At 41.3% G+C, this 26,463-nt stretch overlaps 1 protein-coding gene across 1 annotated transcript in view; it reads left to right on the top strand.

Annotated features, from left to right (window-relative positions):
* Positions 1-25,267, top strand: part of LOC138604810 (potassium voltage-gated channel subfamily KQT member 5-like) — a 136,407-nt gene extending 111,140 nt beyond the window's left edge. Inside the window, exons 6-14 of the mRNA XM_069676806.1 lie at positions 2,412-2,522; positions 3,069-3,164; positions 4,062-4,156; positions 6,895-6,921; positions 12,716-12,939; positions 15,885-15,993; positions 18,643-18,774; positions 22,654-22,780; positions 23,930-25,267. Of these exons, the coding sequence (XP_069532907.1) occupies positions 2,412-2,522; positions 3,069-3,164; positions 4,062-4,156; positions 6,895-6,921; positions 12,716-12,939; positions 15,885-15,993; positions 18,643-18,774; positions 22,654-22,780; positions 23,930-25,006 (1,998 nt within the window). The 3' untranslated portion in view covers positions 25,007-25,267. The remainder of the gene's footprint in view (positions 1-2,411; positions 2,523-3,068; positions 3,165-4,061; positions 4,157-6,894; positions 6,922-12,715; positions 12,940-15,884; positions 15,994-18,642; positions 18,775-22,653; positions 22,781-23,929) is intronic.
* Positions 25,268-26,463: the final 1,196 nt, after the last annotated feature.

Below are 26,463 nucleotides of genomic sequence, written 5' to 3'. Positions count from 1 at the left end.
AATACGACGAGAAGATATAGATCTTCCAAAAAATCTTCAGGTCTGCAGTCTACCTTTCAAACCTGACGATTTTGAACGAGACATGACATCAGAGGCGGGCGTCCTAGATTGAGGAAGTGTAGTTTAGCGAGCTCCCTGGCCTCCATGTAGTCTGTTGAAGGTTTTCCAGGTTCCATTGGAGAAGCGGATAACGTCCTCCAAAGGCACATAACCAAATTGCATTATTTTTCTACCATAATGGCATTAGTTCCCTATACTAGCATGATAGGACTGAGGTTGAAAAACGGCGAACTTTAAAAAAGAAGTCAGAATATATAAAGGTCTATGAGAAAATTACTCTACTTCTTACTTGATTTATATCCTCAGTTAACTTTTTGAAAAGCTTTCCCACAAGTTTTCATTCCTATCACGCCACCTTTGCTATCTCTATCTATCAGATGGATTTATTGAATTGATTTTTTTTCCATAGGCTTTGCTTGGTTTGTGATGAAACAGGAGAATTCAAAGTTATACTTCTTTGCGTCAGAGAAAAACATTTTTACCTGACAAATCTGCACAGCTCCATCGTCTCTCCTGCACTGGATGCTGAAAATGTACATCTTTGCTCACATCAGTTTGTTATTGTCTCTGCGCATTGGCATCTTCTCCATAAACAATCGTCTCCATTAATATGCATTTTCATTCTGGCTCAAAAATTCATAATGATACCAAATTGCTGCAGCCACCTTTTGTCGAGCAATTCTATCAGAGGCTGAATGAAAAAATAATCCAGTGATCAGTGTGCAAAGCACAGAGATGGATGGACGCATATATGAAGGACGATGATAAAAGAGACAAACAAAGCTTTATTTGCTCCTGTCATAACAGAGTGAATACATGACGTTTATGCTCCTTTACAGGCCTCTGATACACACATGTGAAAAGCTTTATTCAGTGGTCACATTTTAACATGCTCAGTACCTTCACTATAGATCACTATCACATCTAACTCTGTTTATTTTTCATTAAAACTCATTGTTGGCTCCTTCCTTGAGTACGTCATTGCAGTCCTCTGGTGCAGTCAGTCAGATGTCTAATATTGTCAAAATGGACTTTCATCGATGTGCTTCAAACCGAGGCGACACAGACCCGCTCCTGTAAACCACCACACTGGTCTGATCCCTCAGATGTGATTGTAGAGGCTGAAGGCCTCGTTTCAAATCAACCTCTGTGTGGATCAACTCAATGCAGTTATGCACACCAAAATACCTTTAAGTCTTTACAGTAAAATAAAGATGATTATTAGATGTAGTAGATCTCTTAGTTAGAGCAATTATATTATTTAAGGCTTTTATAATAATACTGACACATCAAATATACACATTATTTTGTGATGCTTTACACAAAGTTAATAAACGTAATAATGAATGAGGTAACACAATGGTGATTGAGGATATGGCCCACTGATTAAGCCTTTGCATTTGCAGTATTACAGACTGGGTGTCTGGTGTGACTCACAAGCGGCGCCCAGTTAGTGACGCGTTTTCCATCACCCAGCAGTGGTTGGTCTGCCAGAGAGGGTAGGCGGAGCTAAGCGGCTGCTTTTCCGCTCTCTGCAAGTGTTGCGAGTAAACAGTAATCTACTATGGCTGAACAAACAAAGAAAAGATCGATGACGACGGATACAACTTCAAAAATAAGTTAAAATCGGAGCCAACTGTGGATGCGCACATGCAGCACTGACTGGATATCTGAGAAGTGTTCTCCCGCAATTACTGTTACTGTATTGCCATACGTGCCGCCAAAGAGAACGAAACTGAGATCTTCGAGATTAAAACTTTAAAGCTGCTGTATTCACTTAAAAATGGCTCATAACTCCGTTCAACAGTACAGTTCTCCAGGATAATACTTCTGTTTGTACTGAGAGATCCCTTCTCTAAACATTTACATTGTGGTGTGCAATATAGTATAATGTATATTTTACATACTTTTGTGTATTTATGACATACAGTATATTTTTCCTTATTCTATACACATCCCCATCATCCATTTGAGAATAATGAATAAACACATGCGTGTAACTCAACTCTTTTTTTTTTATTGTCCCACTTTCCTCCTGGGTTTCAATAAGTCTTTCTAATTGTAATTCTGATTTATGCAGCCCTAATGAATTATTTATTTGACGCTAATCCTTACTTTGATATAGCTTAATAAAGGGTGTCTAATTGTAAAATGATACCACATGGCAACATGTCATTCAAAAACAAATTACTTATATTTATGTAATTTTCTGCAGCGTGACTGAAAGTAAAGTTTAAACAGTCAGTGCTGCATTTCTTTTTTGTGTTAGCAGACTGAAATGTATCTCATCTGTATGATTGTCCAATATGAGCGTCATTCAGGACCTGATGATGAGTCATGTGTTTTCACAGATCACCCTGACAACCATTGGCTACGGGGATAAGACACCAAAGACGTGGACAGGACGGATGCTGTCTGCAGGGTTCGCCCTCCTGGGCATCTCCTTCTTTGCCTTGCCAGCAGTAAGTCTCAGTTCTTCATGATAATTCTTTTTTTTTAAATGTCAGAGAGACAGCTGATATTTCAGTGCTCAGATCAGTTTGTGAAGACAGGGTGATTTGATTTGATTTGATTTGCTCCGTCTGATATTTGATAACAGGCTGGTTAGGGTTACCTTAAGGGAATATTTACATTCAGGAAGTAACATTTAATTGAAATTAAAACAAGTACATATTTATCTTTCATTCACTTTATTTGGCTTATGTGAAGGTAAATAAAAGAAAAGTGGTAAGGAAAAGACATGGGGTCATTTTTTTGACTTTTCGACCGCAGCCCTAGTAAATCAATCCTAAGAATTTTGCTTTATTTTGCCTATCAGGGCTTCCATAATTCCTCCATGGAAAAAGACAATGCTGTTTCAAACTTGTACTTTTAATTTTCACACAGTCAGATTAAACTGACTCATTAAATCTCATTAGTGTTTGTAGTGCCTTTCTTTGCAGCTCAACAATGCTTGAGAGTGTTGCGTCACATGCATCCAGTATTCATTCCTGTTTATATCATCCCAGGGTATTCTGGGCTCAGGCTTTGCCCTGAAGGTCCAGGAGCAGCACAGACAGAAGCACTTTGAGAAGAGAAGAAACCCAGCAGCCTACCTCATCCAGGTAAGACCAACAGACAGCCTGCTCTCTTTCTGTTTTAAGGTTTGAAAATGTAAATGTTGTATGTGTAAGGAATTGTCTGTACACCACATCATCTGAGCAAAGTGATTGCCTGATTAATTTAAAATGTGTTAAAAGCCCAAAATGATTTTATCACTCTCCAGTTTCTCTTTTTCCTCCGTGGACAAAACCCTGAAACCAACCGATAGAAAGCACATAGCATGTAGCTTCACTGTGCCCCCTCGTCCTCACTTTGCAGAGAGCTCTCTGATGTTGGGAGGTTTTTTTTGCCCCTTTGAGACTCTCCTCTGTTTAAGCCCAGAAACACCAAAACCATTCTATCCATCCCCATCTTGTCTGCTTCACACATTTCCTTCTTTTCAGCCTGATCTTCATACATACGTTTAGTTTCATCCTCAACTTCAGTGTTGCTGAGCTCACTTTGTCCATAAACATCTCATCCTTTTCCTCTTCTCCTCTCTTACCTCCTTTCCTCTGACATGCTTCTCCATTTTCATCCTCTTTCCTTTATCTCCCATCTCCTCCTTCTCCTGACCTCCACCTCCTCTTGTCTCCTATCTCCCTCTTCATCCTGTGCGTCCCCATGTTGTACCAGGCTGCGTGGCGTTATTACTCCACCGACAGGGCCAGGCCATACCTGGACGCCACGTGGCGGCACTATGAGAGCCTCCTGCCTCCCCACAGGCATGTATCCATGCCTGACCTCCGCCCAACCACAGACGTGTGACACTACTGTTTTTTTTTGGTTGTACTAATCTGCTGTTTGTTGTCTTTTTTACTCTCTTCATCCTCTTCTTCCTCCTCCCTCTGACTCTGGGTGGGGGGATCTCTTCTTTTTACTTTTTTTCCTCCTCCTGGTTTTGTGTATCCTGCATGCAGTGTGTTTGGCGTAGTTATGCGGCTGATGAGAACTCGGTTTCCATTGCTACCTGGAAGCCTCACTTGAAGGCGTTGCATACCTGCAGCCCTACAAAGTAGGTACAACTATGGCAGCTGGTGTCTGTGCCTCTATAGACATCTTTCCCTGTACTTCAGCTATGTGCATTTAGAGTAATCTTTTTCAAATTGTTGTTTCCTTCTCTGTCTTATTGTTTATTTGACCTGCTTTCTTTTTATTTGCAGTATAAATGCAATGATTTTATTATTTTCTCTTTCTTATGTTAAATTGGTTCACAACCATCAAAAAGACAGATAATGTCCAGGCTCCATTAATTAAAGTTTGCTTCAATTAACAGAAACAACCAAAAAAAAACACAAACAAACATAAAAATAAGATGCTGGCTTCTAAGATATCTCTAACAGCTTCTAATTTTGCTGCTTTAATAAACTAAATGAGCGTTTAATCCTCCGCAGCAGTCGCACAGAGTCAGGCTCTCTGTCTGGCTGAAGTCAGTTGAGTGCTCAATGGTGCAGGGACTCTCACTCTGAGACACTGAGGCAGCAGTTTAAGAATTCACCCTTCATAGCGTCTATATTCATGATGTGCAGTTGTGGCCTAAATGAGACAATCAAGAGTTTATGAATCTGCAGAACTTCAGAAATCTTAAATTGGGAGGCCACTGAGAGCTGAAGGATTTGGTAACCGCGTCACCGACCACAGAGCAACTGCATGGCAGCCTGCAAACTCGTGTCACAAAATAACCCTCCAGTGTTCAAAGTTCACAAGTTTTCTTTACTGATTAAAGCTGGTAAAAAAATATAAATAAAACAGCTTCACAATTTTTTTAATGCTTTTCTTTGGCAGATACATCAGGAGGGGCTGCGAGCTGAGCTGTAGCTAGCTTACAGGAAGGTGCTCAGCTTGTTTTTATGTAGATATTCTACCTCATTGTTCATGAGGTTTTTATTGGGTGCCAAATTTTCTGCTGAGGTCTTCTCCTCTTCAATTAAAACCCTCTGGGTAATAAAAGGCTGCTAGTCGAGCTGCCTGTATCTGTATAATCCTTTATTATACAAAATAGTTAAGAACGACTTTTATATGACTTGAAACACTAAGACTAATAGGCTCTCGGCGGCAGGCACTCACAGAAAACTTGTGTCTTAAAGGTAAACACTGAGAGGTTAAGAATGGCTATTATCTAAACCCGATGAAACAATGTGGAGGGATTTTCTCCTTCAAACAATTGAGTATGTGAATGCAGCAGGGGAGCAGAAAACTCATGTATACGGATATTAGCAACAAAGCAACTTGCAATGATTTATTTTCAAAGGTCCCACACTGATAGACATCTGTCAGCTAGCTAGCTAGCTAGCTAACAGACACATTGAATTCCAGTGAGAAATGGCAGCTAGTAGTAGTGATAGCTGGAGCCTGGAAATAGGCTGTCTGCGGGATGTTCAGTTAAACAGTCATAATGAACTAAATGTATAAACAAACACTGATTACAAAAGAAAAGAATTAACCTGATCCTCATAACTCCGTCACATTCTCTTGTTGCTTCTTAGTGTGCCTGGTTAGTCTGCATTGACCTGCATGTTTGTAGTGAGTCTGATATTTATTTAGGTCAGTTTCCCCTGGAATGCTTATAATTGATTGATGAGTTAGAATCCTATAATAATATACAACAGCAGCCATTTCTGAGGAATTCTGGTATGTTTAAACCTGGGCCCCTTTGCATAATCTAGGCTGACTAATACATATAAATTAATTTTGAATCAACCTTTAAAAAACCAGTGACAGCAAAACACAAACAAACTTACAGATCAATGCAGAGGTAGACCAGCAACTCAACTGTGTTCTGCAAATAAAATTACACTTTTTATTAATGGGATCTGGTGGCTTTGAAGAAAGCAGATGAACAGCTGGTTAAAAGGAAACTATCATACCTTAAAAAACGGTCTACTCTCTGTAGGGATCCTTTCTGTTATGTCAATCTGATCCTGTCCCAACACTTTAAATGGACGCACTTTGTTCTAGCGCTTGCTTGCAGGGATAAAGTTGCAGACGTGTGGCTGCCTGCTTAAGCAAACTACTGGAGCAATTCTAAAACCTTGGTCTCTTTCAGTCAGTTTAGACCCTTAAATATGCAAAAATAGTGCCCAGGCTTAAAGATTATAGACTTCTACTTTTATATTAAAATATGATGTTTACAGTTTTTAGCCCTTTCATCACAAATCTTCAAACCCCACATTTTTGCCATTTTGGAAAAAAGGATATACAGTTTTTTCTAAAATATTAATAATCCAGGCAACCATTGGTTTCAATGAATTCCCGTTCAATATAAAATATATAAATTACATGTACATAAGCAGAGGACTGAAACCAGCCTGAGTGTAATTCATCATTATGCACATGGAGTCTGCATTTATTCTCATCAGCCTTACACTAAAGCAGAAGTCAAGGTGCAGATTGATTGATGCACTGCATTACATCGTAACAGTAATGTTACTTTAACTACATGCAAACTGGATGTTCAGCTGTCACATCACTTCAATACAACGGAGTATTAGGGCCACATTAAAGACAAAAAAAAAGTGTGAAGTATAGCTTCACAGTGAACGTCTTGTGAATGTGGCCCTAATACTCCGTCGTACTTTAACATCTTTTAACTTTATGAAAAGTTTGCTTAATGTTCGGCTGTGATGTGAAGTCTTTGTGATCTGTAGTAAAAGAGCTTAAACATACAGAAATAATGACATTTTACACTGAGGTCTTAAAAAAAGATTGATTTCTGATACATCTTTTTTTGTTCCTCTCATCTGTTAATTTCAGGAAGGAGCCGGGCGAGTCGACCACCAGGTTTGTAACTCTGCTGTTTCACTAAACATGCACTTTCTTCCATGATGATGTACGACTTTGAATTAAGGGCAGGGCTGGGTATCAAAGCTTAATAGGCTTCCTTACTTTATTTGTACAAACTTATAAAAGTTGTCTTTTAATGATTGAACGAGTTAAATCTATATTTTTTCAGTTTTGCTTTTGCACAGCTTCAGGGACAACAGAACGTTAACATTTAGGGTTTGGCGCCTTTGTAAAGGTCTGTAGGTCTTATGTTCATCAGCTTGTCACTGACTGTGACTTGTCTGTCTACTGTTTGCTGAGCAGGTAGTGCAATGTGGATTCATCGAAAGGAATTTTTCCAGTTTTGAGATTGATGAGAGCAGCGACAGTGAAACAGAGCATTGACCTACAAGCTGCAAAATCAAAACAATGACCTAGATGCTAAATACTCTGACGCAACCGACACAGCTGAAGGGATCTGCAGCATTGGGTGATAATTCACTTACACACTGCACTATATGCAGTGTGTAAGTGGTCATTAACACTGACCACTTACACACTGCATATAGTTGTTTTATTTTTCATAGAAATACAGAATAGTCAATTTGCTTTCTGTATTGACAGTAATATCACCGCCACTACACTAACATTTTTTGGAACGATATCTAGCTGTGTATGGGGACAATATCAAACATTAAAGTTAAGTTGACCTAATCAGTGTTGAGGCTGTGTTTGGTGCTCTTTCTTGCTTTTTATTACTTTATATCTCCTCACCATGTTCAGACACTTAAATATGAGCAATCAATGCACATACACTCATACAAAAACACTGTCTTCTAACTCTCCTCTTGCATCAGGTATCTAAAAGTTATTAGAAGTCAGTATTTATGTTACCAACTGTCCTGATGCTTTCACTGCTCCTGATGTTTTTCTGTTAGCTAACACTCATAAGGGGAGGGCAGCATGCAGGGCAGGGAGAGCTGAGTGATGTAAGATGTTGTGTTTGCAGTTATGAAACTCTGAGTAAATGTTTATCTGCAAACCACCGCAGCAACCTGAAGGCGGTCTTTATGTTTTCCTCTCGAGCCTGGTGCCATATATAAACTCTCTAACCAGCAACACTACTGCATTACATGGTGGTGGCATAAAAGTGTTACATGCAGACAGAAAGGAAACAATGCCAGTGCAAAGTGAAGAAGGAGGAGAAGACTATGATGACTATTAGACCATCTCTATAAATAAATGAGATGTTGTTCTGACTTTGTTCTGGATACATAAAGATAAACTTATTGATAACCCTCCATTAAGGATTTGAAACAGTTTGGTTATGTTTAGACTCAAAAAAAGCAGCGACTCCTGCGAGCTAGTTCAGGCAGGCAACTCGAGCTGCACTGATTTCACACTTGACGTGCGCCATTCTCCACAGTAACCTTACAAACACTTCCTCCCAACTTGGCGGGCCAATATAAGCTATAAGATTTCCGGTCTCTCTCTCTGCTCATTGCCACAACTGCCCTGCTCCAGTACTGTGCTCTTACTTTCAGCCCCACCACCCCCCCAGCATCCTCCTGCAGGCTCCGACTCAGGGGGTTAAAGATATTATCTTATTATTCCACAAATTTCTGCATGTAAAATAAATCTGTGAGGAGTGATGAGGTCGGAGCCTAGATGGCAAACACAAGCTATGCTGCTGACACCCGCTTTCAGACCCAGGTCAAATGACTCTGCTGTAGACCTGGGTAATTATCGCCTCAGCTCCAATCGGTTTTGATGGGAACACAAAAAATGTGTCGACACGCAAATCTCCGCCCCCTCTCGGCGCGATGCTATGCTCCATCGGTAACTTCTGCAACTCCTTGTCATCGCAGCTACAAATTCCGCCCGCCTCCGTCCAAGCAGCGCACGAACATCGTTCGAAATTTGACGGCGCCGAGTTTGATAAATAGACTGAATGAGTAATAGATACAATCAAGACCTAACCACTGTGACATCTTCACTGGTTACTAACCCTGTCTCCGGCGTTCAGATGGTGAGAGACACGAGTATACTCCATTGGCAATGGGAAAAGAGATAATCTGCATTTATTAGCAGGTCTTCCCGGGTCTGAAAAACCTGCGTCAACGCACTAATTTCGATGGGAAAGGGGTACAAGTCTTTTATTTTGGTTCTAATTTTATATCAATAATTTCTTTATATCCCACTTTGTTTGTTTTCCTGTTTCAGGCCGCCCTCTAATTGAATTTCCCTTGGCATCGTTTCTGTCATTTAAGGGCGGATATGATGTAATGCAGTGTTAAGAATTTGTAGTAATTCTGTGTACTACACTGAAACACTTTGCCAAGGCAGCCAAAGAATGTGAAAAGTCAATAAAATAAAAATCCAACTTAAACAGATGGTTATTTTAAAGTCAGCCTGCCTGCACACAGACGAGAGCAGAATATATCCCACGCAATCTAAAGCATCTCTTACAAACTCAAAGAGCTCCAGCCTGAACCTGTGTGTTTTTCTTTTTGCCGGATTCTCAGATTTACATCTCTACTGCAGAACTGGAGGAGATTTAAAGCCACACTGTACAGCACAGCTGCTGCTGCCTTAGTTAATTTATCAGATATATTTATTTATTCATCTTCAAAGTAATATATCACAGAAGTGTCGTTATAAAGCACAGCTACAACAAAAACTGAGCATGAAACAAACAGCGTTCATTATAATCCTCTCTGTGCACCGACAAGCGTCTGTCTGAAGGTTAGCAGCCTCACACTGGTGACTCAGGCACTTGTTGCCATGGCCCAGCTGAATTCACACAGTTAAATGAGGGATATCGACATGAAGTACTGAGTCACCAAATTGCTGCCTTTTCAAATGCTGCGGCAGTTGTTCATTTTCCTCTCCTAAGCTCAATTGCCTCTGCTGCTGCAAAATGTCAGCGGTGGACAAACTGAAGTGCCAACAGAAACTGTGCCGTTTTATACCTCACAGCCTGCGAACATACAGCCTCACAGAGGATCACCACATGTACATGTCGCTTATTGTGTATAATCGTGTTTAAATCAATATATAAGACTAAAATACTCAGAGCCTTCTTTTTTTGCAGCAACAGAAAGCCAAAGCTTCCTTTTGCATCATCCTGTTGAACATTCACTAATGATACCATTACGTTACGTTACATTTGGTGTAAAACGTGGCAGCAGGGTGTGGCCGAGACCTGGATGCAGGAGATGCTTGTACATAAACCTGTTTAAATGGTTTAATATAAAAACTAGAGCCTAAATTACATCACAATAAGCAAAAACAATGTAGCCACTTCATTTCTATTGCTGAAAATGCTTTTGTATCAGTTAAACAAAAAAAATTACAAGTGAAAAGTTTAAAGTTGTGATCTCGAAGATCTCAGTTTCGTTATCTTTGGCGACAGCTATGGCGATAACTGTAACTGCGGGAGCACATTTCTCAGATATCCAGACAGTGCTGCATGTGTGACGTCCACGGTTGGCTCCGGTTGTAACTCTTGATTTTCCTCGCTGACGGTCGCTTTCCTTTTTAGACTGTTTGCTTCATCTGAGCGTCAAATTAGTTTTGTTTTTTGGGGATTTTCACTTATTTTTGAAGTTGTATCTGTAGTCATCGATCTTTTCTTTGTTTGTTCAGCCATAGTAGATTACTGTTTACTAGCAACACTTGCAGAGAGCGGAAAAGCAGCCGCTTAGCTCCGCCTACCCTCTCTGGCAGACCCACCACTGCTGGCTGATGGAAAACGCGTCACTAACTGGACGCCACTTGATTTTTTTCTGCAAAAGTCGCACCAGACACCCAGTCTGTAATACTGCAAATGCAAAGGCTTTCATCAGTGGGCCATAGGCTCAATCACCTTTGTGTTACCTCATTCGGCGATAGATAGTAACTTAAAAGACATTTATTTACATGAAAATCTTCGAGATTATTACTATAAATAACTTCATAAGTGTTGAAAAGAGTGTTGCAAAGAAATCAGAATTTTCTTTATTAATGACTCAATATGTTTATCAGTTATTATTGGGTAGATAGTACAGATTCTAGGGATGTGAAGCATTTGAAGAAGCTCTAAGAAATGACATCACAATTAAGACGTAGGCACTGACAATACATATACATATTTAAGTATTAACTGAAGGTCTTTCAGGTTAAATGCAACATAAAACAGGACATTCGTAAAATGATGGTTAAACTAAACATTCTTTCTGCATCATGTAACACATCACTTTATGTCTATCTCCCCTTGGTTTTTTTTTAGTAAAATTCTTAGTAATAAACAGAAGCTACTGAGGAGGCGTTCCACTCGGAAACATAGGTACACAGCATTTCTGCTCCGGTTACGTGACGTTTTTATTGGGAATGCTGACTAATTTTGGTGCATGAGTATCTGTAGGACGCAGAGAGGGTGCAGTCATTGCAGGGAGACATCCTTTATAGGGAAACACGATCTGCCTTTGTTTGATCTTTGCCTGAGCAATGCGCTACTTCTGCCTGTTGTGACTTGGTTCTGACTGCATTTGTTCAAAGTATTTTTACCAGGTTTTACTCTCTGCAGAACAACCGGTAAAGGATTTGTACGCTTTTTCCTGACAGTAGAGATATTTTACATCGTAGAGCCCCATTATTATTTTCTTCAAGCAGCGCGCAGTGTTGCATTCAAACTATACAACATGCTGCACTTCACTGATCTGAAACTTTAAACTCTTTAGTTCTATTACACAGATTATGACTGATGACATGATGCTGCCACTCAAACACACACGTGCATCTTTACCCACGATCGCAAGATAAGTAGGGTGTTATTCTGTAGTTTTTCATGTCATCAAATCTCATGGAAAGACAACCAGCAGTGGACTGATTCTTGAATAGAATCACAGTATGGCTAATGTCTGATATAACATCTTCCTCTTCCTTCAGTATTTAAAAACAAATCAGTAAAACACACTAATTATCCTCCATTTCCATGAACACACACATTCTAGTTTATTTTCCGTCAACCCCACATACACATATTCCCCATCAGTTCACTATATCTGAATCCGCACCTAAAAATAGTCCCTTAGACTTGCACCATGCATTGCTTTTTGATACAGTAACACTTTAAGATGAGCCATGCCTGATGCTTGTGCACTGCCTTTGCATGCAGTCATTATCTATAACATCACAAACACAGAATCAACCACTCCTTTCTTTCTCTATATGTCATTGTCATTTTACTTTCCATAAGTCATTTTCATTAACTTTCTTCCATAACCTCATCCTTTACTGACACATTACATTGCACTCATGTACAACCAAACTGGTGATTTGTTTTAAGGTACATAACTTATCATGATATCAACAGTACTGAAAATATAACAACATTTAACCGTTGTTCTAGCGATATCCTAACTAATTGAACACATAATGACATGATATAGCTGGTTTTGTGGTTACAGTTAGACAACATGCACACATCAAGGTACAAACTACACACAATTGAAGCATTAAACTGAACCAGAGCGTGCATTTTGTGAAGGCCCCGGCTGCACTGCTGCCATGCATGCTTGTCTTCCTACATGTTGACCTCCAGCCAGTGACCGTTAGATAAGTGGATAAAGCTCTGAATGATGGCTACAATAAGATCATGTAAAGGAACTGCATTTTGCCAAAAGTGTTGACATATTATTTGGTGTTGCCGTTAAACTTTCCTAATCTTTAACATATTATTTTCTATCTGTTATTCCACCTCACAACACCACTCCCTCCTTCTTCCTCTCACTCCCTCTGTATCAATGTTCATCCCTGTTTCACGGCACAGTCAGAAGTTGAGCTTCAAGGAGCGGGTGAGGTTGGCGAGCCCGCGAGGTCAGAGCATCAAGAACAGGCAGACGTCCTCGGTGAACGACCGGCGCTCTCCGGTGGCTGAGACCGGTACGGAGGGCACCAGCCCAGCCAAGGTACAGAAGAGCTGGAGCTTCAACGACCGTACGCGCTTCAGACCCTCCCTCCGCCTTAAGAGCCAGTCACGCTCCACCACTGATGGTGAGTGACTCTGTCCCAGTACTCCTCTTTCTGACAATGTTTGACTTAGCTTTGGATTTAAGGGAGATTCAAACATTTTTAAACTTGGGCCCTATTTTGGACATATTTTGACACCAACGGATGGAGCCCCACAGAAATTTAATTTGTCCCCTGTGGACAAAGCCGTACCTCTTGCTTCTTTGCTGACTTTGTCCTGTCATATGTGTAACACACTTAAAAATAGCTTTATAGAAATAATCAATCTTGTTTCTGATGGTCTGGTTTGCTTTTGTAGCTCATATAGAGTAATCAGAATTAATTTCAGTCTGTTTCATAACCAGTGAAAAACTCCTCACAGGAGCTTTAACTGTCACAGCCACCAGACACCAGTGACAAAAGTCTTAAAGACCAGCTCCAGTCATGTTTTAAGACATATAAAATGCTCTGCTTGAAATAACAAATTGTGTCTGATATGTTTTTTCTGCAAAATATGTTTAATTACCTTACCGTAAAAATCCTCTCAAGGCATCTCTTCCTTCTCCTTCACTGAAAATTCCTGAATCTGCAGAATCCCCGCCAACTATGCAAATTTCTAACCGCCCCCTTCGTCAGAAAAACAAAACATCTCTGCCATTGTTTAGTGTCAACTTGTTGAAACTCAGCTAGCTTGAAATGTAGTAATTAGTAGTAGTAACGTTATCGTTAGTAGTCAGCAGTGAGTTTGCAAAAATTACAAAGACCATTACAGCTGGCTCACGCATCGCCAAAGTGGTTGCCATAGGTTACACATAATGATATGCATAGCGCCACCCCATCCATTAACGGGATTGGCTCCTTAGGTTTGTGACGTCTCGCCAATCTGGAAACGTGTTGTTCAGCCTGTCCTTGGTACACTGCAGTTTAAAAGCAGACAGGCCCAGCCATGGAGATGACTGCTGATGATATCCCTGATATGTCTTGTAGCACATAAAGAACACCACATGGAGATGTTTACAAGGTTAAACACTTTATTTTCACTGGAGGTGGTCTTTAATTTAACCTTGCAAACACAGGTGTTGATCATTTAGTTATTGTGTGAAGTTGATGTCAAGGATCCAACACAAAACCTGTGTTGAGACAGCAGTAGACCAGCGAATTCAGTGTTTTCCATGGTAAAATGGAGTGCGGTGGCCTTGAAGAGAGTAATGTAACAGCTGTTACATCTTACTCTCTAATAAGAAAGTCACAAATGCTACAGTATCTTAAAGAAATAGTCCAACATGTTTGGCTGTTCAATATGAAACTACAACAAGGACACGGTAAGCTTGGCTTAGCATAAAGCCTGGCAGCAGCTGGTTTTGATTAAAGGTTATATGGCAAAATGGATCTTTGTGGGACAACTGAACCCCCATGTTTCACAATATATGTTCGTGTTTTAGTGGGCATTCCAACCCACTAGAACTGGTTTTGCTCAAAAACTTATGGAGGAAGGCTTATGGTCATTTGCACTTCCTTCCTCTGATGTAGCATTGCCGGCCTGGCAAATCATCCTGGGTAACAGCCAGTTGTTGTTTGTGCTTGGACTGATGGATTGCTGGAAGCTGCGGGTGGTGAGCTCCAGCTGTCAAATGGATTGTTGGCTGAGGCCTGCTAGGTTAGTTTTACTTCCCCAAACCTAATTATATTGCTGGTTAGCCATGCTTGGTCTGATAATTCACTGTCACTGCCATATTGGCTAGCTGAGATGTTAGAGGTTGGGAATAATTTCTCTTTTATTAAAGGGCGTAGAATTGGTTAAGGGCGGTAGGGACATGTCCCGACCAATATCCAGAAATTACTGAATTGTCCCTACCAATAATTTTGCCTACATTACACTTGTTGCACTTACAACCAGCAGAGGTTTATATGAGACAGCTGTCACTCTGTCTGTCACTGTCAACAAGGACTCCAGTCTACAGTTCAGACACTTCACTAAACTGAAAATGATACAGCTGAACAACATGGCTCATAATGAAATGACCAGTTTTGGCATTGCATCTGCGCTGTCCATATGCATGTGCACTCTCTCTCTCTCTCTCTCTCTCTCTCTCTCTCTCTCTCTCTTGCTCCCTGGGTGAGTGCAGTTTGTTTAAATTTTACGAATAACAATATGAATTTATATCGCTACCTTAACGTCTTTGGTTACAGGGTGACATTTGAAATGGAAACACCTCATCATGAAAGCGTGTGGTATCAAAAGTTACAACCTGCTGTGAGATTCGTCACTTTGACAAGAGATCAGAGAGAGAAACAGAGATCAGAGTTCATATACTCAAGTCATTTCTTCTTTTCAGTCTCAAGCAGTGATGAAACAATAATCACCTGATAGTAGTTATTTGTTTGTGAGTTCACAAATCCTTCATAAGGCAGGGAGAGTGCAGCTGTCATCCCTAATCAATTACTGATATCCAATAAGGGAAGATGTTGGCCGGTATAGGCCTCTTAAGTAGGCTTGCTCATGGATCCTCAGAGGTTCCTTGTCTCTCCTGAGAGCCGAAATAAAATCTTTGAGACTGCCTGCAAGATGGCAGACCAGAACAATTATAAATATCTGATCCTCTGTGCACTAACTGCTAAATGGATGAAGTTAGCAACTAGCTGGTGAACATAGTGGAGAATTTAGCTGCATATATAGCTGATATTTACCTCAGGAGTTGGAGGAGAATAAAACAGAGCTTAAAGGAGAGTGAACACTGGACTTGTGTTGATCAGATGAATGTAAACATGACACCAAACAGTCGGTAGTGCTTGACAACAGTTTGCAAGAACATTTGCAATACTGTATCAATCTAAAGGTCTGTGTTGTGGTCCTAAAAAATCAAATAAAGCGTTGCCGTTATTTCAATGTAATCACATAACATCACGTCCGAAAGGCAGGAATTACACTGTTCTTTTTGTCAAAACTTTGCTGATTCGTGTTTGCATGTTTGTGTCCTCTCCTCCAGCAGCAGACTCCAACATGGCAGGCGAGGATGGCTTCGATGAGAAGGGCTGTCACTGCGAGATTTCAGTGGAGGACCTGCTGCCCTCAGTCAAGTCTGTCATTAGAGCCGTGAGGTGAGGCAAAGGAAATGATACTTCCACCTTCAATCAAACTAATACTGTGTTGTTCTCCTGCCGAGGCTGCATGCAAACAGACCCTGATTACACCCCCTGCCTTCTCATAGCGCTCCTGATTGAACATGCTCATGGGATTAAAGTGACCGGAAGATTTTTATTTCAAGCTTATTTATAGATCATCTTTGGTTCATGTGAGCGGATACAGTGTTAAGAGACAGGAAACATGGTAAGTGAGATTACCACTGCAGAGCTTTTAAAGTGATCATGTCACAAGGACACGCTGTGTGTCACATACTTATGGAGTAATACAACTACCAAGTATTCAGGGGCGATAAAACTAAACCATGGAGCATGCATGACATTAAAATAGAAGATTTGTTTGTACTGAACTCAGGTTCACTGAATCCCTGTTGGTGTAGTTCTTTGCTGTTTTTAGCAGGAGTCTGAGGATTGTTGTCATATAATGATAATATAATTTGTATTTCACTCATTGGTAGACAGAGTAGCCTACTTAAATCTTCATTTGCTTTTCAGTAGGAAAAAAATCCCGAATCAAAATATTATTTCTCAAAAACAGGTAAAAAGAAATAGGCGCAGACGATTTTTAAGTAAAATCGACTTGTTTCAAAGTAAAAGTACTTTATATGGAGCACATCAGCTCCATATGTAATAATTATTACTGGTGCATAGAGCAGCATTTAACAGTTTAAACTTAATCTGGGCTTTTTAAGTCCATTTTTTTTCTTTTAGTGACGTTCCAAAAAAGGTAAACATGTTTGATTCTAAGCTTAATCCACAAGGAAACTGGACATGGTTGAAATTCACCTCTCATCCTGGCCCAATGAGAGCCACCTCCTCAGGTCAGAGAGAGGGTGTCAAGGAAGCCACCTATAGCCGTTTAATCAAACACCCGACTTTTTTGCTTAATGTGAAAGGTTACAATCGGTATTCAGACCCGGGTCAAATGACTCTGCAGTAGACCCGGGTAATTAGCGCCTCGGCTTTGATCAGCATTGATGGGAACACAAAACCCGTGTTGACACGTTAATCTCCGCCCCCTTTCTCGTCTCCGTCCGAGAAGCACTTGAACATCGTTCCAAATTTGTCGCACCAAGTTTAATAAACAGACTATAAAAACCTAACCACCGTAGCGCGTCTTTGACGTCAGATGGTGATGCAGCAGAAAAGAGACAGAAAAGTGTATACTCTACTGGCAATGGGAAAGAGACAATCTGCATCTATAAGCAGGTCTCCCGGGTCTGACAAACCCACATCAACACTCTTAACTCAGGTGGGAATGGGGCATAAGTTAAGATGGAAAAACCATCCCTATCACCCACTTACAATGCAGGTGTTGAATTCTCTGCCCAAACAGCTGAGACCACACTCAGGATCATGTCAGCCTAACGACCCATCAACACCAGAGGGCACTAATGACTTTCAGTGATACTGGGTCAACAGCTCAGGTTAACGACTCACCCTTGATTACACATCTATTAGCACACTAATGACCTACAGAGGCATATATCTCTAGCTCCGTCCACCAGTCAGTTTAGAACTGAAGAAGCCTTTCGGATGAGAGGTTACTCATTTATTTGTACGGTTTATTTGATAGGGACAGATATAATATACATAAACAAACTGAAAACAGCCATCCAGTGCAAGTATCCTAGTGTTTATAGCTTCTTCTTCGTCTTTATAGCTTAATATTATCTGTCAAAACTGTATACACTTTCAACAACCAATAAGTTCTGTCTCCCCAGCACAAAACTGGGTAGATGGAAACCATGGAGGGAAATCAAAGGAGGCACACACTTGATGTAAGACCCTGGGAAATGTTATCTCTTGTGGACCTGTTAAAGTTTGAAGTGTGGAGAAATGAAATGCCTCGCTAAGTCATTATGCTAATCCAGCAAACCCATGCACACAAAAGGCCCGCTGAGGCCAAAAGCCTCTTCTGTTTCTGGTCCATTCTTCTTGTGAATTTTCAGACAGAAATAATTGTAAAATGTAACGGTCTTTGGTTAAAATAACTGAAGGTGAAGGTTCAAAGTCTTGCAGATTCTTTTCAAAGTCTTCTAATGTATTTCAACATGACAACTATTTTCCCCTAAATTGTTGCTCAATTGTCCCAAGTCTGAGACGTTACCTAAGTTCCTTGAACCAGCCTTCAGCTACACAGTTTCACTTCCACTTCACTATGACACTCAGTTTTATTGCGGTCTGTTCTTGCTTATCCTGTCCGCTCTTCCTCTCGAAGACTCAGAAACTCTCACTTTCTGCCAGATTCCCTTTTTAGTTAGCCTTGAGGCTCCACAGGTGGGGACATTCAGAGAGCTGCTTTTTCAGAGTGATAGTTTTACACGCACACAGCTTAAAAAAGCAGCAACAACCTCACTGGATGTTTTCATAACTTTAGATGGAGTGATTGTACAGGTGTTCTTGGTTGCTTTGGTGTAAGGAAAAGGTCATTGGCATCCAATTAAACATTTGGAGCACATTTAAAAAACAAGAACAGTAAAGGAAAGGTTTGTTTTCATTAGCTGCAGTCTGTGAAATATCTCAGCTTCAGGTCCTGTATACTTGCTGTATGAGAGCGTCCCCTTGTGGCTGATGTATGAAGATCTCTTCCTTCTTATTGTGCAGAATAATGAAGTTCCATGTGGCCAAGAAGAAGTTTAAGGAGACGCTGCGTCCTTATGATGTCAAAGATGTGATCGAGCAGTACTCTGCCGGTCACCTGGACATGTTGTGTCGCATCAAGAGCCTGCAGACCAGGTAGGACTGATGACATACTGCATGACAACATCAAAATCTTTTAGTGTTTGCTGCCTCACCAGATCTGTTTGACCATACTGTACTGTATTGGTGTGTATGTGTGTTTATGTGTGTACTGATGCCTTATGCATGCATGGGTATATTTGTGTGTTATTTGGATGTCTGCGTGTGTGTGTTTCCTCGTTGCATTTTGTGATTTTGTACTTATGTGTGTGTGTGTGGGTGAACATGTGTACCTCTGTGTGTGTGTGTGTTTCCTTTGCTTCCCTCACAGGCTGGACATGATAGTAGGCCCACAGACCCTGAGCAGCCGAGCCAAGACCTTTTCCTCCCCCTCCCTGCCTGTTTATTACAACCAGGGCAGGAAGAACTCCACACAGGGGTCAGAATGCCCCCCCATCCTTCACATGTTAAAGGGGTTCATTTCACTTTTAATTCAGTGGATTCAGGAGCTGGTTCGTCCTAAAAATCTGAAAAAAAACAGATGAGTTATAAGACAACGTTTTTTCCTGAATTGACTCATCTGGAAGTGAAATGAAACCTGCAAGTGAAACTTCACGCTTGTCTTTCATGCATTGCTCTTTTCTAACACACTTCTGTCCTGGGTATGAAAGCATTCCTTAACCAAAGACTAACAAAACTCTGAAATATTTTGACTTTAGTTTTGGCATGTGCTGTTTTTATCTGATGAAAAATCATGTGACTGTATGTAAGGTGTAAGGTGATGTAGCCCCTTGGTCTGAAAATCAGCTGATGCTGACCTGCCTTATACCGGCATTCTCTCTGATGACCAGCAGAGGGCAACTGCACTGGTTGATGAAGGTTAAAACATACAGATTAATGTACATGATAAAAAACAGCTGATCTATGGTAACCTGTAGGCCTCGTGCCTACGACCGAATCACAGTCGATGATACAACATTACTCCCTCTCATGTGATATTGCTTAATTATTGTCCCAATTTGTGCAAAATAGACAATGAAGAAGGATAATATGCTTTTAGGGCATGGCTACTGGCTGTTACTATGGCCCAATCCCATCTCCATCCTAAAGCCTAAGCAGTGAACCCTCACAGCCTAATGACATCAGGCGTGCAGTGTGTGAGTCTGTGAGGGTTTCAGAACTGTATAAAAATGGAATAGGACGCACTATCATGGCATCACAAGTTGGCTGGAAACAAGATACGGCATTAAATCTAATAAGAATAAAAGCCGACCTCCAGTATGTATTTGTGTATTACAGTGTTTACATATCTTAGCAAACTATCAAAAGTTAGAAAGGCATTACTGTTAATCATTTGCTAATGTTTAATTGTTGTCACAGCTAAACATATTTGCGGTTCCTGTCACTGTCCACGCTCGTATTGTTTACTTTTTTTTTTTTTGGTTCAAACTTGTATTTAACACTACTATAAGTCACCAAGTTCGCTGTGAACTCTCAGTAAGTCTCACAGGAAAGTCACAGAAAGTCCGTAATTTGGCGTTGAAAAGGCCGCATAAGAGCCCTCGCACACTCTTTGATTTGACAGTGGGCCAGAACTAAGCACTCGCACACACTCACACACACACACACAAACACAGGAATGTGCCTCAAAGTCCATGGGTTGAGGTTGAGATTGGGCCTATGTCCACCTGAAAAATGTCTATATTAGTGTTAGTTGTACTAAAGGATACTCAGTGTTTAACTGTTAATTTTTTCTCATCGCGACGGTGTACGACCAAATATTGCACAGAAATGTCCTCTGTAACACACAGACACACACCTGTCACACACTCATCCACACAAACCAAAGTGAAGAAGAAACAAAATTCTCAAAGCACAACTTTTAACGTGTGCCTTCCAGCTACTGCTGCTGTTATACTGACCCCTGCTGGCAGGGAGTGTTAACTGAACCCCCAACCGCTTAGTAAGCCTGTGACCTGCAGTAGAGAGCTCTGTAAAAAGCTAGCAGGTTAAGGTAACTGCTGGCCAAGAATGAGCTTACTCACTGAGCTGTATCAGAAGTTGTTTTGATCTCCATGGTTTACTCAAAGGGTTGGCTTTAATATAAAAGACATGTATATTCAATCCATTTTATACCAATTCTGCTTCTGATTGTTGAAATATTGCAAATAAAAACTGGAAGGCAGAATAGTCGGTGTGACCATAAAAGAAAAATAGTTAAAAGAGAAGAAAAGAGATTGGTGGGTGGATCCGCCGTAGCCACTCCCACGAACCTTAACTTACCAGAAAAAAACAGCAAAGATCCTGCACGTCGGAATATTTTACAGCAGAACAGCTTCTTGTGTTAGTCTGAAGCAGACCTTCACCGATATGGAAACTTCAATGACTGTAGTGATTGTTTTAGTTACGAATCCTCGCTGTTCCTCCTCTACTCTGCTAATCTAGAGCAGATCGACTGCAGGAGCCAGATTTGTCAACAGAGCTGTCAATCATCCTTTTTAGAGCATCAAATAACTAATTAAAACTAAACTTGTCAAAATGAACACTTGGACGTAAATCAGCATGATAAGAACTAGCTATAATGATAGAAACCATGTTTGAGAAACATTTATTTGGCGTGTATTTTGATTTTATAGTTTGACTCATGTCCCATCTGTTAACATGGAGGAGGCGGGCTTTATGACCTATACCGCAGCCAGTCAGCAGGGGGCGCTTGAAATGCTTTGGCTTCACTTTTAGGGAGCTGTCATGTCGTCCATCTTTTTATACAGTCTATGGTTGTGACGGGTGCTGCCATCTTGAGCATTTGGAGCCAGAGCCGCGCAGAAGAGATTGCGGGATGTAGCTGCCGTAGCCACTCCCACAAACCAAAACACCCACTTAACTTACTAGAAAAAAACAGCAAAGATCCCGCACGTTGGCGTATTTAACAGCAGAACAGCCTTGACATGCTTTGGCTTCACTTTTAGGGAGCTGTCAAGTCGTCCATCTTTTTATGCAGTCTATGGCTACACTGAGTCCTTACTGCAGCGACCTGCACTTGTATTTCAGAATTATATTTGTTGTTAGTACTTTAGTTTTTTTTTGCTAGTTTACGATACAAGCAAAGGCAGAAAGAGAGCTCAAATAGTTTGCAAAAAGGAAACTTTTGTCAAAATTTGCAATAAATAAAAAAAGCATATTTTTGAGGAATTTGTGAACACTTTTTGTGGCATGACCACATCAAATACCAAATAACACATTGAAGGAAAAGACTCACTTTTAGGTATGAGTCAAGTTTTGTGTTAAGACTGTCATGACTATAAAATTGCACGACATTGCCTTGGCTTACCTTCTGTTGAATTTAACCCTGTTAATTTAGGGGGGAATTCGGGTATTTTTTAAACTTTTTTAAATTTTTAAAATATATTTGACTATAGGTAGACATCTGGACTAACAATTTGTAACCGTCAGTGACAAAAACAAGCACTCTACTTGAGCACATTTAAAACTTTATTTTTGTCATTTAGACCCCAACAACATGTAAAATAGGGCCCAGGTTTAAAATAGTGGAATTCCCCTTTAAAAAAAGAGACTTCATCAACCAGACTCTTCTGAAGCTCACTAGATTAAACAACATTACAAAAACATAATACAATTTTTCAGAGAGAGTCAGAGAAGAAAGAAACACATTACCTTTTCAGTGCTAATGTTTTCTCATACTTACATGTTCCTCATTCTCCAGTGAGGAAGGTTAACCTCTCATGTGCTTGTATTTGTTGAAGAAACTTACGGAGATCTACTTTTCAGTTTCAGTTTGAAGCTTCCTTCCTTTCCGTGGGCTGCCTCTTTGATCTCTTCTGTGTTACTGTCTTTTCTTCCTATCATTAATGTCCTATTGTGTTTGCATGTGCTTGTGTGTGTGCTTGTATGTTTGTGTGTGTGTGTTTGTTGCAGAGTGGACCAAATTCTTGGGAGAGGCCAGATCCCTCTGGATAAGAAGATTCGAGAGAAGCTGCTGTCTGATGGAGATATTTTAGAGGACATGAGCATGCTGGGTCGCGTCTGTAAGGTGGAGCGCCAGGTCTGTGTTCTGCTTCTATTTTTTAATGCCATAGTCTCTGATAGTGTATTAATCATGTTTATGTCCCCGTGTGAGCCAACCAGTATGCATCATCTCTACATAAACATGTTTCTGACACTGACCTGTGATGGATATTCACAGACGCCCTAGGAGGCTAGTAAGAAAGAAAAAAATCTAGTGATCTATTTTCTAACACAAATGATAATTGTTTATTTATAAAGGTTGTTCACAGAAATACAGGACAGACCCTATTGAGTCAGCGGCAGAGCATGAGAAACACACACAGACCTGTGTCCTCGCTTATTAAACTCTGAGAACTGCAAGTGGATCACTTGATTTTTTAAATGTGATAAAATGGGCAGGGGTGCCTTGTGTACTCGGTTGCTTCGTGCCAATGTGGCTCAGGAAGTTTAGCATGTTGGCCACAAACCAGAAGATCAGCAGTTTGATTCCTGGCTCCGCCAGTGGACATGTACTGAGCTCCGAATTGCTCTCAAAAGGCAGACACACTGTGAGTCTGTGTGAGTGAGTTTATGGTTTAGGTTTTGATGGGCAGGTTAGCAGCCTCTGACATCAGTGTGTGTGTGCGTGTGAAAGAGTGAATGAGGCATGTAGTGTCAAGCGCTTTAAGTAGTGAAAAGACAGAAAGGTGCTATATAAATGCAATCCATTTACCTTTTCTTTCCAAGAGTAACATCAGCAGATCAATCGCAAGCCTGCATGAAGTAAAGGGCTGACATCAGGACATCTTTAGCCTAGCTTAGCATGAACAGGAAATGGGGCTAGACAATTTAAAGTAACAAAATTAATAATGTTATAGACACTAAATAAAGCAGATCAGTCAATCACAGCCTCTCGCCCAATGACAGCTGGAATAGGTTACAGCCCCCCGGCTTTGAGCTGAGCTGCCACAAAATGTTTTTCTCAGCTTTTTAAGGTCAGGACCATATATATAAAACAAGCTGTGTTTAAGTATGCATGGTAAATGATGAGGGGCTAGGAGCCGAGCTGCTGCTTAGTGTTCACCAGAGAAAGATCACTCGGTCTGTGGATTATTCAATTACAATCCTAAACCTTACAAAAACCTCTACATTTAGTGCCTTTTTTAAACTTTCTTATATCTTGTCTCCATCTTTTCTCTCCTCACAGGTACAGTCGATTGAGTCAAAGCTCGACTCCCTGCTCGACATCTACCGTCAGGTTTTGCGTAAAGGCTCGTCTTCAGCCCTCACGCTCTCCTCTCTGCCCTTGTTCGAGCTGGAACAGACCTCTGACTACCACTCCTCCGTCTTCAGCAAGGACCTGTCTTGCTCCACCCAGGTCAGCAGTGGCGGAGCGCCTCCATCTAGTGGCTGCGTCACACGCTCCTCCACGAACTCCCATCTCTCAAAGGGAGGACTCCATCTCATCCTCGCACCACCCAATGAACTGAACCTCAATCTTAATGCCTCCTCTTCCACACCTCCTTCCAACCTTGCATCCTCCTCTTTCAGCCCATCACCGCTGCCTCATCACCATCACCACCACCACCATCACCATCATCATCCCCACCATCATCACTCCCAGGCTCAGGCCACCACACCTGAAAGTGGAACTGATGAGGCTGTTGGGAGCGCTTCGCCGCTCCTCACCCCCAATAGTATCAGCAGTGGCGGGGGTGGAGGAGTTGGAGATGGAGGGTTTCCTCTGCTGGCGAGACTTCCACCTCCTCCCCCTCCCAGCAGAAGTGCTCAGCCCCTGGTGCCACCGGTCCTGGGCTGCTGCTCCAACCCCAACAAGACGGACCGAGGCTTGGGTAAGTCAATGTCAGTGCAGGACCTGATGCAGGCAGCTCCAGCAACTCTCCCAGACGCCCACCACAGCCACAGTCTCTCATCTCCAAGCCCCAGTACAAGCAGTGACTCCCCCATTGGCTTCCACAGCTGTAGCCAAGACCCTGGGGGAGGTGGGGGCGGCGGTGGCGGTGGTATAGGTAGGAGCAGTGGAGGTGGATGGGGTGATGAGGACCTCTTTATCAGCGACAGAGACATAGAGACGCAGGGATTTGACTTCCTGTCACTGGGGACTGCTGAGACACCCTCCTACTCCTTGGAGCTCCAGAGGACAGGGAGCCGATCGGGGGCAGGGTCCCGGGGCTCTAACAGTAGCCTGGCCAGCGGTCATGCATCCCCGCCCTCAGCTGGCAGCACCGAATTGCTGAACATGCCGCATGTACGGCTAAAATAAACTGGCCTACATGTTTAAAAGGCACGCAAAATCTCACCTCACAAAGATGGTTTTTATCCTTTTTGGAGGGGAGTGGGAGGGTGGCTGTACAACAAGGGGTCCTTTTTGTTTACTTTTTTGTTGATCCATTTGATAAAAATCACAGTATTTTCATACAGGCTGATCACATGTGGCATATCAATGCATGAGTTACTCTTTCTTTTAAGTATGTTTGACAAATCCAAAATAAAAGATGAAGGCTTGTTTATGGGAAAAATTAAACCTGATTGGAAACCAAACTTTGTCCTGAGAGACGGCTGGTTTAAATGATACCTTGAGACAGCATGAGCATTGCATGTTTTCAGTCAAAGGTACTGAGATTAGCAAGATACAGTTTACACTTGACGAAATTGAAAGGCATGGACACTGAAGAATATTGTTACAACTATTTTAAGTAGTGATAAAAAGCGGGGTTAATACTTGAATGGATGCTTTTTTAAGACCTGGATACCAGACCCAAAGATGCCGCCCAAAAAGAGTGAACCCCCTTGTGAATACGCAGAAAAGACTTACCAGCTTTCTGGCTACGCAGCCCACTGAATATGCAGAGTAGTGTCACACCTGTGAATTCATAAACTTAACGTCATGGAATTTAGAATATTCTTAGCTCAAGGAAAGTTTTACAGATATGAAACCTACATGCAACAAAGATCATATCAAGTCATATTTGACCTTGTTTGCAGTTCAAAGATTTCCTGTCAACAGTTTTATATGACTCTTAAGAATGGTAATAATTTAGCAAAATACTTCGGTCAAATCACATCTCAGAACTTATGGACAATCAAGCCTCTATTTTTGGGGTGTGGACAAACAAAATCTGTAAAGTCTGGCTAGAAACTTGAGAAACAAGTATGGTGTTGGAGTTAAAGTTGTTATCTCCTGAATTTCATCCCTGGGGATCAATAAAGGATTATCTTACCTTATCTCGAAGATCTCAGTTTCATTATCTTTGGCGGCACCCATGGCGATAAATGGTAATTGCGGGAGCACACTTCCCGGATATCCAGACAGTGCTGCATGTGTGACGTCCACGGCTGGCTCCAGTTGTAACTCTTAATTTTCCTCGCTGACGGTCACTTTCCTTTTCAGACTGTTTGCCTTCATCTGAGCGTCAAATTTGTTTCTTTTTCTTTGGATTTTCACTTATTTTTGAAGTTGTATCTGTAGTCATCCATCTTTTCTTTGTTTGTTCAGCCATAGTAGATTACTGCTTACTTGCAACACTTGCAGAGAGCGGAAAAGCAGCCGCTGAGCTCCACCTATCCTCTCTGGCAGACCAACCACTGCTGGGTGAAGGACCCAGTCTGTAAATGCAAAGGCTTTCATCAGTGGGCCATAGCCTCAATCACCATTGTGTTACCTCCTTCGGTGATAGATAGACGTAACAGACCTTTATTTAAATAAAAATCTTCGAGATT

The sequence above is a fragment of the Semicossyphus pulcher genome, unplaced genomic scaffold (genome assembly GCF_022749685.1).
Source record: "Semicossyphus pulcher isolate SPU_LCO1_2020_fin unplaced genomic scaffold, fSemPul1.0.p SCAF_27, whole genome shotgun sequence".
Lineage (NCBI taxonomy): Eukaryota > Metazoa > Chordata > Actinopteri > Labriformes > Labridae > Semicossyphus > Semicossyphus pulcher.
The sequence above is the reverse complement of the archived record's forward strand: the minus strand, read 5'-3'. Positions and strand labels throughout refer to the sequence as shown.